Source organism: Aphis gossypii, chromosome 1, assembly GCF_020184175.1.
Source record: "Aphis gossypii isolate Hap1 chromosome 1, ASM2018417v2, whole genome shotgun sequence".
Classification (NCBI taxonomy): domain Eukaryota; kingdom Metazoa; phylum Arthropoda; class Insecta; order Hemiptera; family Aphididae; genus Aphis; species Aphis gossypii.
This window is the reverse complement of record NC_065530.1, coordinates 337,430-357,099: the sequence shown is the minus strand read 5'-3', so window position 1 is coordinate 357,099 and position 19,670 is coordinate 337,430. Positions and strand designations below refer to the sequence as shown.

The following is a 19,670-nucleotide window of genomic DNA, read 5'->3' as shown; positions in this document are numbered from 1 at the left end:
GTAAAAATACATGATAAACAGTGTGACCCCCTTTCTTCCGAGTGAATAGCAGTGTTGTAAATTGCAATCATTTTAAGTTGGTATGAACGCAGAATGAATAATATTAAATATTATGGATATAAATATTAATTAAATAATAATTAAATATAAATTTAATACCTATATAAAATTGCATCTTTGGTATCTACCTACTAACTATTAACTTTTTTTCTCTAGTTTCTGTTTTCTGGTACGAACACTATGAACTATAACGATGTGAGATTCCGAAGTGCTACCTATATTACCGAAGTGTAAAGTGTTACAAACAAAACTAACATATTAATATGGGTATAAAATTATAGCACTTCTTTGGTACGCAGACCAAAATGTAAATAAAAAATTGAAATGTATCTAAAAATGTGTTCCTATTTAGTATTTATAATATACCACTAGCTTGTAAAAAAAATCGATTTATTCCAAAATAATCCAGCCGAGAAACTCAGGGTTCCCTCAATTGGTGAGCACACTATATACAATAGTCATTACTCATTAGTCAATAATACATAAATTTAATATAAAATTATTATAATAATATAATTTTGAATTTACAAAATAATATTTAATATTTTAATCACACCTCTTTCTTATATTATGACTTACGGCTGTTAAAAAATCTAGCATGCCGATTTTGCCAGCTTATATTTGTATACATAAGTTTATTGTAGACGTGTTTCTAAATTCTATTGTCCGAGTTTATCCTGATTTTCTAATAGTTTTTAAATCTCCTACAGCATCTATAGAGCTAATTTCATATTATCTGCGATAATTTCCATTTTTATTTTTCGAGTTAATTTCCATATAGGTAGTTGGATGCTTATGTAGTTATGTCCACAGAGTTTAGCAAAATGGTTATTCCACCCTTCAGTCATATTACTCGATCAATGCCCCCTCCTAAGGTCGTATTAAGTACCTACATTCCACGATGAATATAGAAATATAGGTGGAATTTTCTAAAATGTAAGGTGGAAGCTGAACCTATACGCCTATAGGAACCATTTACACAAAATGAATCGAAATAAGTTAAAAGGTCTTCAGCATCAGCTGGTGGCATTATTTTTTTTAAATATGCAATTCCGTCCAGTACCTTATCCTGTGGTAGAAACTAAGAAAGGTAATCCAAAACCAAAAAATTTTCGAAAATTGCCATCTCTTTTATGAATTCCCGACAAACCAAGTTTCTGAACTTTTTTATGTGTCAATTAACACAAGTGATAAAAACATCTGTTAATTGTAGTATATGCGGGAACCGAAAATATTTTTTGCAGCATTTATGACAGCTACCTATTTCAAAATCTAAATGTAAATATATCGGATCTGGGTATAAATCATGAGCCTGACATTATTTTAATATATACCTAACACTAAATATTTCTTCATAATATGTAGATTGATTTTATTTTTACAGAATGCAATTTACTGCTGTAACAAATCAGAATTTATTTGTACTCGAATGACGTACAATTGATTGAAAAATTCAGGCACGGGACCAAAATTTCCATCGACAAACTAGGTATCAGATTTGGCCAATAACAACAAATAGTTACCCGTGGCAAACATTAAAACTCTACCTATTATTTGCATTCGGGCTATTGTCATACAGCAAAAATCTTTAATTTCCATATTCCCGATACTCTCCTATAGAAAATTAAAAAAATATATGTTTTTGATAAAATAATCACTTAGCTGAAGAGCGCCTAGGTTATTTTATACATTAAATTATGGTATTTAATCTATTTATAAATAAATTAAAAACAATTTTTAAACATTTACAGTATTAATGTATTATCTACCTTCAATAATTAGTTCGTGTACATTAGTAGGTTTAAGTGGATCATTAAATGCCATGTGGTTTCTAATTGTTCTTCTCTTGACAATTATTCGGCGAGTACACTTTAAGGTATATTTGTTACTACATGATACTACTTCCCTCGAAAATTTGAGGAGGTGATTCGCTAGTTACTTCAGCTTTTTCCACAATTAAATTTTTATTTTTGTCGCAAAAATAAAATTTTCATTTCTTTGATGCACATGATCATTATTTAGTTCTATTACTATAACGACTATAATATACCAGATATCCAGACATCTATCACTTGTGCTATTTCTACTTAGTAAAAATAATTACGTGTTAGAACTAAGAAAAATTATTGAAATTAAATTTCATTTTCGATACACATTATATCAAATGGGTAATAAGTTATTTGTTAAATAAAAATGTGAAGTACGTTTTTTTTTATAAAAGAATGAAAAAAAAATAAACTTAAATTTAATTTCTTATGTTTAAAATATAATGAAGATCCTTATTGTATGTATTAAATTTTCAAGATCTTAAACCCAGTAAAAATTTTTTTTCACATTATAGAAAAAATATTTTTAAAAATTAAAAATATCCATAGGTAAATAGCTTAAAAATATATAAGTATAAACAATTCGAAAATCATTACAATTACTACAACATCAATTTTGTCAAATATTAATTTTACATGTAAAGATCCGGTTTTCCTTTGTTTTTTTCCTGGTCATTTTGAAAAGAATTATACATTTTTAGTTTTTGACCTCTTGAAGTACCAAGTATTTTAAATTTACTGCCAAAAATACTCGTTAATGTGGAAAATCAAATCACGTTTACTTTTATTTTAAGTTTTAACTTAATTATTTATTATGTTTAAAATTGAAATTATAGTTTTATTCATAATTATACAAGACAGTAACTGGAAATTAATTTCGGGAGGGGGGAGGTTTGAACTTTGAACCCCCAAAACCCCCCCAGGTACGGCCTTGTACTTATATAAATAAAAATTGGATCTATAATACAATTATACAACAATAATATATATAATTATATAACAATATAAGTTATTACTTTTTTCCCTATACAATATAGACCGGTACAGTACCTACCTATACATTTCTAATAATTTTATGAAGTTAGCACTTACATTAACTGAATTTTTTAAACATTTCTTTAAAAAAAAATTTATCATAACTAACAGAAGTACCTACAAAGTAAAATAAAAATAATAATTATAATAATTTTATTAATTGTAAAATAAAAATTAAAGATATTTTAAAATAAGTAAAAATATTTTTTATAGAATACCTATAATATAATTATGTACTCACATTAATAAATAATAACTAATAAACAAAGGTAAAATACAGTTTTTACACCAAAATAGGTTTCCACTAATTAATGACAATCAAAATTTAAAATATACACTGGCACACTGCAATGTATTAAAAAATATATGTGCTGGCCGATAATAATAGCGTGTATTGAAAACAATAATATTATATAGTTTATTTTGAATGTATTGTTTGTCACTACGATTATTCTGTGACTTATTAAACGTTACAATAATTTTGGATCATTACGTCTATACATTCGAAATTGTTCTCTGATTATCTATGGTCTTAATTTAAATTCATAGAGATCGATATTAATTAATTATTCTCTTACTTTGCAATGGATAAAGAAGGAATATTTGTCTTGTCGCAAGAAGAAATCGAATTCTTCGAATTCATGGCCGAAGTTTCACGAGCAGCGGCCGCGTTACCAATGCCAGCTATTTATTCTGGATAGATACAATATTGACGAATCTTCAAACGCATTGTCCTCTGGTGGAGTTGACGTCAATTGTCTTCCGACAGAATCAGTAAGTTCGGAAAGTGAATTAGAAGCTCACGTGAACTCTGAACTCGTCATAACACTTCTACAGCATGTTGAAAACACGACAGTACTACAGTTGTATACCAAATTTGTAATACACGTCGAGATTTCGATATCATCAATTACATACCGTTATATTCGCATTACGCAAAGTAACATCGATCCATTCGATGAAATGGCCATTACTCCACTAGCGACGGATATTCGCAATTCGTTTGAGTTTTTGATGACGGTGCTTTTTCCTTGGCGCGTTGCTGATAGATCATCGACTTCGTTATTTACCGGTGAAATAACTGAAATAATAAAAATAATAATAATAATAATAATAAAATAACTGAAAAGTACCAAAAGTACCATTACGTCTAGGAAATACGACAGAACTAGCCAATGCGTTACGTACGTCGGCTTTCCTGAACGCTTTACAACTTCCAATGACTGTGACATTTCTGCGGAGTAATACGAACATTGTGTCGGCATATTTTTTTGGAGGCAGTGGTACTGCCCAAATACGGCTTATCGGTTGTGAGAGTTCGATTCTAGGTGAAGTCGAACCATCAACACCACCTGCCGAAGTAATCATCGAACGGATAACTGAGTTCCGCAACTCGTTGTCAGCGTTCAAACCGACGGATGAAGCGGTACAAAGTCAGGAATCCTCGTGTACGTCGACATTAGAGGTAATAGTCTCCGATAATACCGCCGAAATAAAAAGCGATGGAATAGAGACAATGGCCGAGATAAAGACAGCAGAAGAACCAGAAAAACGGAAAAATATCCAGCTGAGTTCCAGACGATAAGAAAAAGTATAATTTATTATTATCATGTATTAATACTCTTTTGTATATTATGATATACTTATACCACGTTTTATTAGTAAAAGGTTTAAAAAAGTTAGGTTTTGCTATTATAGTATGAACATTTTATTGTATTTTGTTCTTACAAACGTGATATAGGTACTAGTTGGTAAGTCGTTTACTAATTGTGCATTTTAGTCGTTAAATTTTGTTAATTTTTTTTTTTTGTTTCTAGTACAATCCTCAATGGTTACTAATAATTTTCTTATGTTGTAAATCTAGTAAGTTTTATTGAAAAAATAAAAAAATAATGTAAAAAAAAAAAACAATAATAATAAAAAATGAGTTTCTTATTTGTATGATATTGCTCCAAGAGTAGTTGTACCAAATTTGCGTAATGAGTCGTCGTCTAATATCTGTATTTGTATTATTATATAAAAAGAATTAACTAGGGTAACCGCCCTGTAACGTATTTCCATAACGCTTTTCGATTCTATGTGCCAAAGCAAAGACATAAAATGTCAAAAATATTACTTTATTATCGTTAACTTATAATGATCGAATATACACGTCTTGGAGTCTGCATTTAAAGTACAATACAATCGCATTATGAAATTATATTGTATACGAATATAATAAGTTTAATCATGTGTTATTAATGATGTAATAAAGTTTTAAATAATTACGATTTATTTTGGTATAGTAGGTACAGATGTACCATTTTTAAGTTTAAACTTTAAATAATACGTAATTATATCTTACAAATCGCATCTTTGATCAGCAGAAAGTTTTGCATATCACTTCACTATCTATTTTACCCACATTAATAATTATATTTTCTTTTTAGATTAAAATTATAATTTATTACACTTAAAAAGTAAAATAAACTTGAAGACGAATCCAGCACAATTATGATACATTTAGTACTAAATTATCTCAATGTTTACGAGATTAAGTCTTATCTGTGCATCAAAAATCAATATAAAGTAATACTTATCATATGAATAACAATTCATAAGTAATAATATAAGAACAACATTTTGAAATACTGATCATAAAAATGTCCAGTTGGTTTATTAATTTTTATTATTATATATTGTCTTTATCTATTAGGTATTGTAAAAATGTAAACTATTTTTGTCGAAATTTTAATGTATCTTAAATATTTACAGAAATAAAAGTTGGATGATTTATGTTTAAACCATTGGGCATAGAGTAACAACTGTTAGGTTACCTGTTACTCTATGGTTAAAGGTTAAACTAGATTTTAAAAAACGTGGACACTTTATAGAACTATTTTTTGAACACCTCCAACGAATAAAATTAAAACTTTTGTTGTGGAAATTAAACAAAAATGCCAAATATACAACCTGAGGGTATTTTTTGTTCGAATTAACTAATTCCATTTTCAAATGCTAAAAAAAATAAAACTCAAAAACAAACGTATAAACGCGTACTCTTTCTATGTAATCCAACAGACTGGCAAGTCTCATTACCTATATATATATGTTATATTGTACATCATGAATGTTTTGGATGTTTTTGGAATTAGGGAGTTTTCTAGTTTACCAAGTATAGGATCAAAAGATACGGGTAATGATAGTTATTATTAAGACTGAGATTGTTATACCCTAAAAAATATCTTAAAAAATGCCCTTAGAAAAATGCAAAACTGACGTAAAAAATTCAAAAAATTTTTTTTTTCCTTTTTAGTGCATATTTTAAGATTATCGGGTTATACATACACGCATATTTTAGTGTTTTTTAATGCTATAAGTCCCGAAATCTGCTCATTAATCTCAACAAGTACAAATACCAATACGTTCTAGGCTCTAGCCGTTTACTATAAACGTACAACCTACGTCCTAGTTGTCCTACACTCACTCCAACCTATTTCACAGTTGAATAGCCTCTGTAATACTTCATGAAATATATTGTATGAATAAAAGAAAAATAAAGATTTTAAGTAAAAATTAAAATTAAAATACATTTTAAATACCATTATTTTTCACCGCGACAAGAGCCTGTAACCAACTACGGTCATGAAAAAATGGTTATATTAAAATGTATTATCACTATTATCACTCTGTTTTCACCGCAATGCCACCGCCAATCAAAGAACACGTAAGCAATCAATGACGTCAACGATTCGTTTGCACATTATCAATAGCGTTACAATTATCTCGCCGAATGTTTTTATTTCAAAGTTTAAACAGATATATCAAATATAATTAAATATTAAATAATAAAACAATATAAAACGTGACATCGAACGACGAACTGTGAACAGCTTAAATGTTTTGCCCTTTAATAACTATACAACAATAGCAAAAATGATACCGTCGAATAAGAACTCACTTATCGTATTTTTATTTTCATCGTACTGCATCTGCTTGGTGAAATCAATCGAGTTGACTTTTGAACTTCAGGACAAAGCAAAGGATTGTTACTATGAGAATATAGAGAAAAATACGTCCACCACGTTGGAGTACCAAGTAAGTTGTCGGCTGTTTATGGTTGACTGATATATTCATAACAATTAATTTTGTGTCTTGTTCCAATTACAGGTTGTTACTGGTGGCCAATACGATGTTGATGTGATAATCGAATCCCCGACTAAAGAAATTCTATACAGACAAGTGAAATCACAATTTGACAGCCACACATTTGTAGCAACAGTGAGTGGACCATATGCCATTTGTTTTAGCAATGAGTTCTCAACATTCTCGCATAAGCTCGTGTACATGGACTTACAAGTCGGCGAGGAAGACGCTCTGCCTGGTATAGGAGAACAAGTGACTGTTATGACTCAGGTACATTTTCAAAACACTTTTTATTGCTTGCACCTTAAAACAGAAAATAAATGTTTCATTATGTTGTTTTAGATGGAATCAACATCACAAGATATTCATGAATATTTAAACAAAATTATTGACTATCAAACTCATCATAGATTAAAAGAGGCTCAAAGTCGTAAACGTGCTGAAGATCTAAATCATCATGTTGCTTTATGGTCAGCTACAGAAACTATTGCAATATTATTAGTTGCGATTGTACAAGTATTTATGTTGAAAAGATTCTTTACTGAAAAATCACCAACTCAAATTCAATATAAGTCAATGTATTAAAACTAATAGGTTGCGAATATAATATAATTACCAATAAATAATTATCATCTTTTTTCTTGATGTAATAGTAAGATGTGTTTACCAGAAAATTATGATTGAAAAGTGTTTTTTGTGTGTTAATTAATATTCTTTTAGTCCAGGGTTTAACAAAAACTATTAAGGTTAATATGTATATATTATTGATTATAAACAATAGTTGATTGTTAAAATGCAAAGAATTTATAATCATGCTTTGTACAATAATGTTTATGATAATGTCAAAAATCAAATTGTTTACCTACATAATATCAATGATTATTTAGTTGTCAAAATTTTTTAATACTTTTAAACAACAACCATTCATTATTTATAATTATAAGTATTTAAATGATTTTAAAAATGTATTATTTATATCTTTATTCTTTATGTATCATATAATTTATTATTTTGGATTATTAAATAAATGAATTTGTACATTGACAAGTGTTAAATTGAATGCTGTATGAAATTTTAATTATTTTATATTAAATATAAATAAAATCTAATAAGGAAATATTATATTATACCTTTTTTGTACACGTATATTTTTCATATAAATTAGGTGCTATAAAATACTATCATTGTTATTGGGTATGTTTAAAAACTAGACACTATTATAAAATGTATAACTATTAAGATGATTTTATACTTGCATGGATTATCTCCGTCTTACAGATGTATAACATACCATATTTGTGTTTAATAGAATCAATTTTATGTTGTAAGCGTTAATATAATTAGTCAAACTTAAAAGTAAGAATATATCTAGAGCAAAGGTAGCCAAGTTGCTATACTTGTGCTTTTTGCGGCACATTTGATGTTAATGAATAGCACACTAGTTTCAGATAAAATAACATGAGTATTAAAATTATTGTAAAGTAAATATATAAGTGTTAATTTTGTATGGCATATACTAATTTTTTTTCAACATAATATAGAAAAAGGTTGACTAATACTGATCTAGGGTATCTCATACAGTACTATTAATATTATCACCTTTAAGTTTGATATAATAGGTAAATCACTAAATTTATTCTAATATAAAAAATGATCATAAAATTGATTTTGCTAAACATAAATTTATTATTTAGAGTTGGTGCATTAATACGATGGAAATAACACATGTGGGTATCATATACCCTTAAGTAAATGTTACATTAATTAATTGAGATGTAGAATTACTGATCAATACAATTTTAATGCAATGTGTTAAAATCTGTATTTATATATTACATAATATATAGCCCAATATAGGGCAGGTACCAATGTTCATTCATATAATCATGCCAGGTAATGGCAACAGCTACTATAGGTAACAGAATTATCACAACCTTGTAATGACCAGTCATGCAGATAGATGTGGCACCTGCCACCTGGCAGGGTGTGTGCTTGCATTGGATCAGTCAAGACAAAGCTCTTCTGTCCTTTAAAGTTTAAAGTTAAAAACTTTGATAAGTTATATGAAGCCACATTTAATTTATTTATTATTCAACATCTAATAATTAAAAATAATGTTTATTATTAAACATTTTTTAACATTATTTTATTTAAACATTTTTTTTTTCAATAATTAATACACTATGTAACAGGTGTGACCAGCGAGAAGAGATTCGCAAGCCACCAAATGTATTAATAAATATAGAAATAAATAAATAAATTCATGTTAAAAAAATTTTTTTGTAAAAATGTTACGATAAGATGCGAGCCGCAAAAGTCTATGTGGCGAGTCGCATGCGACTCGCGGGACGCAGTCTAGCCACCCCTGCTATATAATGTATTAATATTTAATAATTATTATTTTATTAGAAATATATAGTTAAGAACCATTATTTGAATTTGTATTAAACAGATGAATTAGTAAATCAACAACTGGGTACAAAGGTTACTAGGGTTTGTTTTTAGAGGATTTGAAGTGAACTTTTCTAACTTCTAAGAACGCAGTCTTATGGCACTGTGCGGTAGTATACAAACATAACTCTCAAATACCTATGTATTATAATAATTTGTATTTTTCAAATTTTCAGGTTTTAGTAGGATAATCTATTGTTAAATAATATTAAATGTTTAATAATTATCAACTCTGTTATTTTATTAACATTTGAATTTAAAAAAAAAAAAAAAATGGTCAACACACTTTCATTCTAAAATCCCCGGTAACAAATTTCCATTAATTGGATGTCTTGATGAAAATGTTCACCTTGTGCATCACTTACTTTACAACTACTTTAGTTTTCTGGAAAAAATCTAGGTGTCATTGTAAAAAAATAATTTTCAATGACATTAGACTTCCCAGTTTATTATACGTTTTTAATAAATTTTGAATTCCATCTTTATAGCTCAGCGCTTTGTGATTTCCCAATAAGTATTCACAAGTCCATATAAAAGTTTGCTATGCTTCTTGCTCGGGTATATTTTAATAAAATGATTGTCTTTTACAAATTTGAAGGCCGTTGAATATACTTCCTTTAATTTATCTACACTTATATATTTGGACATTTTTTTTTAAAGTACTGAAATCCTTCAATATTTGTTGTCTTACTCAGTTACTCATAGTTTTCACAACATTTTTCATTAAACCAAGTTTTACCTATAGGCTATATGTAGTGGAAACTGAAAGTAGAAATATATCTTGTAGATCTACAAAGGAGTTGATTGAACAATTGAACACTATTTTTACTAAGATCATACAAAATTAGCTAGTTCCAATTATATGCGAAAATTTGATAAAATTACTGGGGGTTTGAGCAATACATGCTCAATACACCTATATGTACTATATTGTACTAGAGTCTAGAGCAGCTGTACCTTAAAATTATGGGAGCTTAGTCCCCCCAAGCTCCCCCCCCGATTTTCACCTATGGTTTCAATCCTTATAGTCTACTTCCATAAAAAACAACAGAACTTTGTGAACCCTTCTTGCATTACTGCAGATTTCCATTTATAAGTATTGCATTTAATAGCATCAAATAATATTTTCATATTATCGTATAATTATTTTAAATTTATCGAATGGTATACATGGTTTGAAGTTATCGTTATACAATTGTTATTGTACAACTTTTAAACTTCGTGGTGTAGAATCTATATACAACCGCCAATCAGGTACATTGGATACAATATAGTCTTTTAATATGATGCTTTAAAAAAAACAACTACAAATCATAGTATGTGGTTCCCATGTTTTATCTTGGTCACTAAGTATACAACCAAGATATAATTATTGATTATTACATTTTCTGGACTTCTGGTAATTTATAATATTAACTCGTGTTTTGGTAGAAAACAATCTACATAGGACATAGGTGATACTCAGTGATAGGTAGTAAATAACATTGGTATGATTTTTACGTAGCGTATTAATACATAAGTACATAACTCTACGGTTCCTAATTAATCGATAAACTCTGTTTGGCCACTACCAGAACAGACGACGTGCTCGTGATATCGTAATAAGTACTAAAATAACTAATAACTTACTATAACTTTAATACATGGAAGTATATATTATATTAGCGAACATCGATCTATATAGCTATATCTTAATATTCATATCAATAATAATAATAAAAAAAAAATTAAGCTTATCATTAAACGTATAGAAGACTTAAATTAAATCATATTAAGAGAACGCTAGACTCGCATTTGTTGATCTTGTGTTATGTTTCATGTGAGTAACATCACAAATTTACGCGGACGTCATCTGAGTTGAGAGTTCACGTTTAGCTTTGTTAATTTAAAATTTTGAGTGAGCTGATCTATAATGAAACTTAATGGTAAGAATATTATCTCTGTTGTATGTCAATTTTTTATGATAGTTCAATTTTTAGCAATAGTTACGATCATTTTTAAACTGCACTATTTTATATAATATGCAAAACTTGCAGATAAAAGTTGAATTATAGTATACAAATTTTGTATAAGACTAATAAATATAGAATAGATATCATTTTTATCATGAAGTTTCGTAATATTAATATATTTATAAAATGAATATATTAAAACCACGGTTTAAGATATACCTAAAACCGTACATCTTAAACCGTGATTAAAACTGTTATCTTATTAATTTTATATTATAATTTCGTTGGTATTCTTTGGTATTACTGATCGATTCAGACTATTGTCTCCAGATCATAGTACGACCAAGTCGACCAACACTAGTCAGTCAGTAGTCCCTGTTTTAATTTAATAAAAAATACTAATAATTCTGATATAATATGTGAAATATGTGTATTTTTTATTTTTAACATCAGAAGTGGGATGAAGATGGTGATCATTTCGTGCTAATTCAAATCGGAATTAGCCGACCGAGTAAACGGTAACTTTGTACTGTCTATTGTTAAAAATGCAGAACTCAGATACTATGTACGGTCTGATAAAAAGGTACTTTGCAAAACGCGAACGCTTTGTACTATTATATACATAAAGTATATACTATAAATATAAGTTTTATACTAGGGTTGCCATACGTCCGGGACAGTACCGGTTTTGAGTATGACGTCCCGGTGTCCTGATAATGTGCTTCGGGACAGCATATTGTCCCGGAATGAGAATTTAATTAATTATGTATGCTTTTTATTAGACATTTGATGGAAAAATCAAAAAAATAACAAGAAATATCTAAGATAATAATTATGAACAAATATACAAGGTTTAGTTATTAAATACAAGTTGAGTAATTGACAAAATCTATTTTTAAATTATTTTCCCGATTCTGTGACACTAATTTTTATCTAATCGTTCTTGTTTTTTTTTCATTTCGTCGACCGTCACGATAATTTTAGTTATCGCTTAACGGATCAACCATTTATTATTTAATATTATATCAGTCGTAGTGAACTTATCAGTAATCTCTACACTACAATAAGTACCTAGTGTTAACCATAGTTAGTGTTTGCTGTGCGGTATTTCGTGAAAACAGTGCAATATGGCCCCAAAACGCCGATGTAAATTTAATGAAACACTTCAAAGTGAATTTAAATTTATTAAAAAAGTTGAAGCAGACAACGACTATGACGTTTATTGTACAATTTGTTTAAGTTCGTTTTCGGTTAGCCATGGTGGGTGATCTGATATAAATGATCATCTCAAAACAAAAAAACATAGAACATGTAAACATGCTACCAATAGCTCGGTACGTACATTTTTTACTCCATTAAAAACAGATGAAAATGCGTTAAAACTTGCCTCTTAAGAAGTTACATTTGTTTACCATACTAATAATTAAATTACTGAAATCAGACAAAAAACATGGACTAACCAGCGGAAAACCACATTGGAAAAATACCTTATAAAGAATGAAATGTTATACAGAACAGTAGATAGGAAAGAGTTATGGGAGGTGCCAAATAGTATGCGTAAGAGTATCACAGTTAAATTCCATGACTTATCAGATTATTTTGCAGTTGACCATAACGTATCAAAAATAAAAGAAAAATATTACTTTCCTAAAATGAGAAGATATGTTAAGTACCACATCAATGTATATCCAGAATGCCTACTAAGAAAAATTCCCAGAGGAAAAAGACCAAGAGAATTACACCCAATAACACCAGGGAAACAACCCTTTGAAATTGTTAATATGGACCATGTAGGACCATTCTTAAGGTCAACCAAAGGAAATAATTTTGTATTGGTAATAATAGATAATCTTACAAATTTGTAAAACTTTATGCAGTGAGTGTATTAACAAATACTTAAAATTTACTACAACGGGAAAAACTATTTGTCTTGAACAATGGATTATCACGAAGAATAATAAGTGACAGAAGAACATGCTTCACCTCTAAAATATTTGATGACTTTTGTACTGAGTCAATTGTACAACATTCACTAATATGTGTTCGACATCCGCAGGCCAATGGACAGGTTGAAAGAGTAAATGCTACACTAGTGACAGTTATTCAAGCTAATATGATTACAGAACGTTAGTGGGATCGTGAATTAGCTATAGTAGAATATCAACTGAATAATTCATATAACAAAACAATTGGAGATACATCATTCAAAGTACTACATGGTTATTATGCTAATTTTGTGGATGGAGAACTATCAAGTATGGTTGTACCAGACCAAGGTGTTCAAAATGTCAGAACTGTCCAAGAAAAAGTTAGAGAGAAAATTATGGCTGAACACCAACAGTGGAAGCTCAGGTACGATAAGGAACATTCAACCAACATACATAATACCTGAACAAACTGGAAATTCGACTAAATTACAAAATAAATTTCGAGGTCCTATGGTAATTTTACAAACTTTACCAGGTGATACCTATACGCAATTACTTCACTAAGTAATAGGGAAAACTTCAACTATTCTACAAAAGCTCATGTATCCAAACTGAAAGCTTACCATTTGCCAGAGGAAGAAGATGATTATGAAGACGACGAAGATAAACTAGAAACAGAAGAAAGTCATCTAGAAGAAGATAAGGCAACAAACACTGATCCAAGACCAAAAAGACAACCACAACGACCATCCTTTCTTAAAGACTATAATATTCAATATAAATTCACTGTAAAAAAATATCTTGTTTAATTATTAATTTTTTTTTAAATTTTGTTTAATATGTTTAATTTAATTTTATGTTTAATTTGATTTAAATGTTGTTCAATGTATAAACTTATATATAGATATATACATATTTTTGATTACTAATATTTGAAACATCGAAATTATATTCAAATTAGTATGTTAAATTAAGTTAAAGCGAGGACGCTTTAATCGTCAGGATAGACGAGTTTTATCTTATTAATTGTATATTATAATTTCGTTGGTGTTACTTATCGATCCAGACTTGTCTTCAGATCATAGTACGACTAGCACTAATCAGTCAGTAGTCAGTAAGGTCTAAAAAGGAGACCATCGGTTTAAGTGCGTTATTGTGTTAATACAATGTATAAACTGTTTAACTGTTTTAATTTAATAAAAAGTACTAATAATTCTGTTATATGTGATATATATGTATATTTTTTATTTTTAAAAAACTAACGAAGCTAAACGTGAATTTCGTTGAGCGTAGATTTGCTATGTTCTGCACTTAAACGAAGGGGAAAATAAATACGAGTATAACATACCTACAAGCGTGCTTTTAAGCATTATTTTAAAATTAGCAAACTTCGATTTCATTATTTAAGTGTATAATGTAGACGAAAGGCTGAAAGAGATTACCGATCTTAAATGTATTGCATGTACTGCAGTGCCTTTGTGCCTAAATATATTTTATGTCTATATGTATGCAAGATACTACCATTGAAAGTATATTATAGATATTTGATTTTGTTGTAGTCGTGTAGAATTATCTCATAGTTTTACAGTTTACTAAAAATTATTGTTTTACTTGTCGCGTACTCACGCGGGTATACTTCACACTTTTGCAGCGCGCAATATATATATTATATATTTTGCAAATCATTATCATAAACGACGTACTTATACTGACAAAAAACTTGTTTTCGATATGCTCTCATAAGTCGTAATGTAATATATATTAATATTGTTACGGTTGGACAACGCGGGGGGGAAACGTTTCATGGTGGAAGAGAAACGCCGTAGTGGCGGTAGCGTGAGGGCGTCTGTGAGTCCCCCGCAGTAGACCGTATTCATATAAATATATACTGGACGTGATCGTGCGGCGGAAAAGTCCTTGGGACGTCAGTGGCGGCGACACCGTTGTATGATAAAAGAGCCGGGCGGGCGGCGTGCGTATAAGCGGCGGTGGCGGCGACTACCGTCTTGTATGTATATAGTGTATAATGTATATAATATAGCGGCGTCGTGGTCTGAGTGTGCTGGCGGCGGCTAGCTGCGGCGTCAGATATTGTATGGCGTCGTCGTCGGACTTCGGATGAGATATGCGGAAAGAAGCTTTCGTCGCGACTTCGAAGGGGGCACCCACCGCTCCGTCTCGTCAAGCCACCCTCTCCGCCTTCCACCAGACCACCAGACCGCCAGCCGCAGGCGTCAACCGTCTGCAGCGTTTAAATACTGTGTGTACGCGCCGTGCGTGCTTGCAGCGTATACACGTGTGCGTGCGTGTGTTCCGGTGGCGGGTGGGGTTGCAAAGGAGGAAATTGATTGTTCGACGGCAACCTAACGGGCGAAAACGTGTGTATACATATATTTAGTATATATTCATTCGGGGAGGGGGGGATGAGAAAAAAAATATAAGAGAGGAGAAAAAAATAACTAACGCATACGATTATATTACTGTATATTATACGTGAAAGAGGGTGGTGACGGTGGTGGTGAGATGAGATGTTTATAATATGTATAATGTACATATACGCACAAGTATAAGGGACAAGGAGGTAAATCCTTTATTATATATATTATATATTTATATTTATTATTTGATATAGGTCATATATTGGTTTATAGCGTGAAGAATATCGTAAATTTGTATTTTGTACATTGGATATACGGTATTAGGAAGCGGAAGTGTGGTGACTGCTGTAACTAGTCATCACAATAAAGGCTTAAGTGCGGGGCCCGCCAAACGTGATGATGAAATAATCAGCTTCCTAAAGCGACAGTGTCTTGTAAGATTCGGTGAAATTAGATGTTATGTGTTGTAGGTAGGTACGTAAACATTATACGCAGATGAAACCTGAGAATTTTTTTAAAATAATAATGTAAATAAAAACATAAGCATTGGCTATATATTTACTATTTTATTTATACTCTTCAGTTTTTAATAAGATTAATATCATTAATAAAATAATTAAACATTTAAATATTTTTTCAAACCCATAATACATTAAATTTGTTTAAACAATTGTGATGAGTTAGTAAATAGTAGGTATTTACCTATTAACGTCGTGTGTCGTGAAAATTGAATGATAATTAATCTTAGCTCTTAGGTAAATAATTTCAATAAATATTTCAAAGGAAATAAAATTGTTCAATTAAATAGTTACATGAAATTCGCTTTGTTCATATCGTATAATATACAATAAACGTATTATATATTGTATTTTTTATTAGTACATAATATGATGTCTTGTTACATCTTTGTTTAGAAAATACATAATTACTTTGGAACTAGGAATAGGAAATGATTTTTGTCCGCTAACTGGGGTATTCCTCTATATAAGTTACAAGTTACAACACAGACTCAACAGAGACTAACACATTTTATTTTTTGTCACCCGAGGTCAGTGGCTTTTCCATTCAACTCTTCTTAACTGAACTTTTATACTTTATACGTGTTACTGTGTTAGTGTGTAACTATCAAAATATAAAACCAACAATTGTACATGGTATAAACTGTAATTTAACAACTGTATGACAACGTTTTAATTCCGAGTAAATAAATAACGTACCTATCTATATTTAATACTTCTAAAAATATACCTATCATAATATTCGTAAATATATTGTAGATTTGTTGATTAGTAGTCGTCATATTATGCCTCATCAAGTTTATAAATATACATAAATAAATTTATAATATACACTTTTTCGATACAAAATCAACTGTCAAATTAGGTATAAGTGCTGACATTTAAAAAGTGCACTATTTTTAAAAAAAAAAAACATTATAAATAGAAAACCGAAAAATCTACTAAAAATGTATTACTAGCTATATGCCTAAACTGTAAGTGTTGTAAACTGTAATTAAATATTATAATTATTTCTATATGCAATTTACAGGCATATTATTATAATATGTATAATTGTATACTTGTATACTTACCAGCTGTATGCTGGTAGTTGATTTTTGAGTAACTAACACTATGAGTTAATTCCTTTAACACATTATTCGAAAATAATTATCGTTTTTAAAAATATTTGTTATTTTTTAAAAAAAATTTTAATTATTAAAATATGTTGTTTTGTACTTTTAGGAATGACACCATAGTACATATTTAATTTCATTTTCTAAAATAAAATATTTTCCCAATAATTTGGATGGATAAAAATCGAAATCGGAGTATAGTTTTTAAATTATAAGCATTATAATGTACTAATGAAGAGAGTAATATAAAGACGAGAGACTGGGATAAGAAATACCTAATACAAATTACTAAAATATAATAATAATAAATAGGTACCTACGTACTTATTGTTAGATAATTTATAAAAATTGTTTGAGTGTAATAAGTGTTAGATTAAATATTTTTTATACATGATACCTATATAAAATTATTACTGGTTTGATATACTTTTGTTGAATTATGCGTTAAGTTTAATAACATGTAAAAATTCTCCTTAGAATTATGTGTTAGGAGTATCGAAATTAAAAAAAATTACCTGTTTAATAATTTACAGTAAAACATACGAGTTTTCAATTGAAAAACAGTTAATATCGTTACGTCATACCATTCTAATAATAATAATTCAGAAGTATCTGAAAATACAGTCTCTTTAGCCTCTAAGTTTACTAAACAATTCAGAAATCGAATAACTACAATATTATTAATGGATTTAAAGACTAAATATTAAAATATGTATTCGGTATTTTTCTTATTTAGGTCTTGCTAGAAACACTTTTTTATGTAAAGTTTTATTATTTCGATCGTGTACATATGTAAATAACGTAAAATAATATGTATAGTACTATACTTCTTTAGTTTATAATCGACTTGCAATTTTAATTAAAGTGTTATTTTGAAAAATATTTCAATCAATTCACTAATCGGCGGTGGTGATGTGTTTTGTCTGTAACAGTAATAAATTGGGAAAAATTATTGGCCATATACGCGGGAATCATAAGTGATGAGGCCCGACAAATAAAATGCACCCGGCAATCACCCCTTCCCAGACATACACACATACACACCTAGCATGTTACCACTTGACACTCTAATTTCTTATATTATTGCGGACATTGTGGTGCAGATGTTGGCGGTGGTCGTAACTCGTATTTACCGAAATACAACCAACTGTCCAGCACTCCAGCGGATTGTTCACTTTCTCGTCGTCACCGAGTTATTTACTTTGCTGACTCGACGTTTTGACGCCGCCACCGACTCGTGTAAACAACGGCGGACCCGCGTGAGGGTCGTACTGCGACCTTCTGCGGAAACAAACCGCTGGCGGGACGAGATGGTGTACATAACAACTGTAAACAGACAATGTGCCGATAATAATATAAATATACATGAATATGCAATAATGCAGTACACACATTATAATATATATCACGTTAAAAACGCGATATGTGTAAATTCGGAAAAAACCAAACATTGCCGTACATTCGATATAATAGCGCAGCAATAATAACAATAATAATAATAATTTACTGTATACACTTTTGCCGCCGTGGCGCCCCCGAGCCAACCGAACCGTTAACTATTTTTAATATCACCCACCCCACACACGACACCACTCGCACACAACATAATACCTCGAGGGGACTGCGACTGCCCTCTCGTCGTTTCCGCACATACACGCGTCGTATCACTTGTCTATTTAGTGTGTCGTGTGTATGTGTGTGTGTTCGCATACACACACATACACAATAATATGAACCCACACACAAACATAATGGAAATATTGGCGACAGAATGATGTTGGCGTCGCCCGCCGGTTGCCGCCGGTGCGGCTAGTCTGGACGTCTTCGTGGCGGACGGCGGCACGACTGGCGCGCGCGGGCTCCGGCCGGCTGGGCGCGCGCGCGTGTGTGTGTGCGCGCGTGTAGTGTGGCGGCGCGCCCGTGTGTGGGTGTGGAGCCTTTCGCCTTGGCGTCCGACATCTTTTAAGTCTGCCGCACATGGCAGCAGCAGCAACAACAACAACAACGCCACAGCCACCGCCGCCACATCCCCCTGCACTATATATACATATATAATATACGCGTATATAGTGCAGTGGTAGTGGCGGTGGTGTATTAATATATATTATATATACACTGCACAACGACGACGCGCTTGTGTCTATGTGTGTTTATTATTACGCGAGGGCAAAGTACTCCATCGGGTTGGTGTGTTTGGTAGTGTGGTGGAAGGGGGGTGGCAACGGCCGCAGCAGACTGCTATAGCTACTGCCACTATACGACAAGTCGCGTGACTTCGGACT

At 30.5% G+C, this 19,670-nt stretch overlaps 1 protein-coding gene, 1 long non-coding RNA gene and 1 pseudogene across 2 annotated transcripts; 1 reads left to right on the top strand and 2 right to left on the bottom strand.

The window, feature by feature from the left end:
* Positions 1–606: 606 nt before the first annotated feature.
* LOC114120760 (uncharacterized) lies at positions 607–5,996 on the bottom strand (annotated as a pseudogene).
* Positions 5,997–6,638: 642 nt separating this feature from the next.
* On the top strand, positions 6,639–8,093 carry LOC114120777 (transmembrane emp24 domain-containing protein 3). Its single transcript, XM_027982801.2, has 3 exons — positions 6,639–6,998; positions 7,071–7,316; positions 7,389–8,093. The coding sequence occupies exons 1-3, from the start codon at positions 6,837–6,839 to the stop codon at positions 7,629–7,631; spliced, it is 651 nt and encodes a 216-aa protein (XP_027838602.1). The 5' UTR covers positions 6,639–6,836; the 3' UTR covers positions 7,632–8,093.
* A 10,339-nt stretch (positions 8,094–18,432) lies between these two features.
* LOC126549201 (uncharacterized) lies at positions 18,433–19,202 on the bottom strand. Its single transcript, XR_007603344.1, has 2 exons — positions 18,781–19,202; positions 18,433–18,714 (listed from the first exon to the last, which is right to left on the bottom strand). It is a non-coding gene; the product is annotated as an uncharacterized LOC126549201 (long non-coding RNA).
* Positions 19,203–19,670: the final 468 nt, after the last annotated feature.

What these genes read in the sequence shown, in the direction of transcription:
- LOC114120777 (XM_027982801.2), top strand. Translation starts at nt 6,837, where the DNA reads ATGATACCGTCGAATAAGAACTCACTTATCGTATTTTTATTTTCATCG. An exon ending in CCACCACGTTGGAGTACCAA is followed by an intron (nt 6,999 to 7,070) that starts GTAAGTTGTCGG and finishes TTCCAATTACAG; the next exon opens with GTTGTTACTGGTGGCCAATA. An exon ending in AAGTGACTGTTATGACTCAG is followed by an intron (nt 7,317 to 7,388) that starts GTACATTTTCAA and finishes ATGTTGTTTTAG; the next exon opens with ATGGAATCAACATCACAAGA.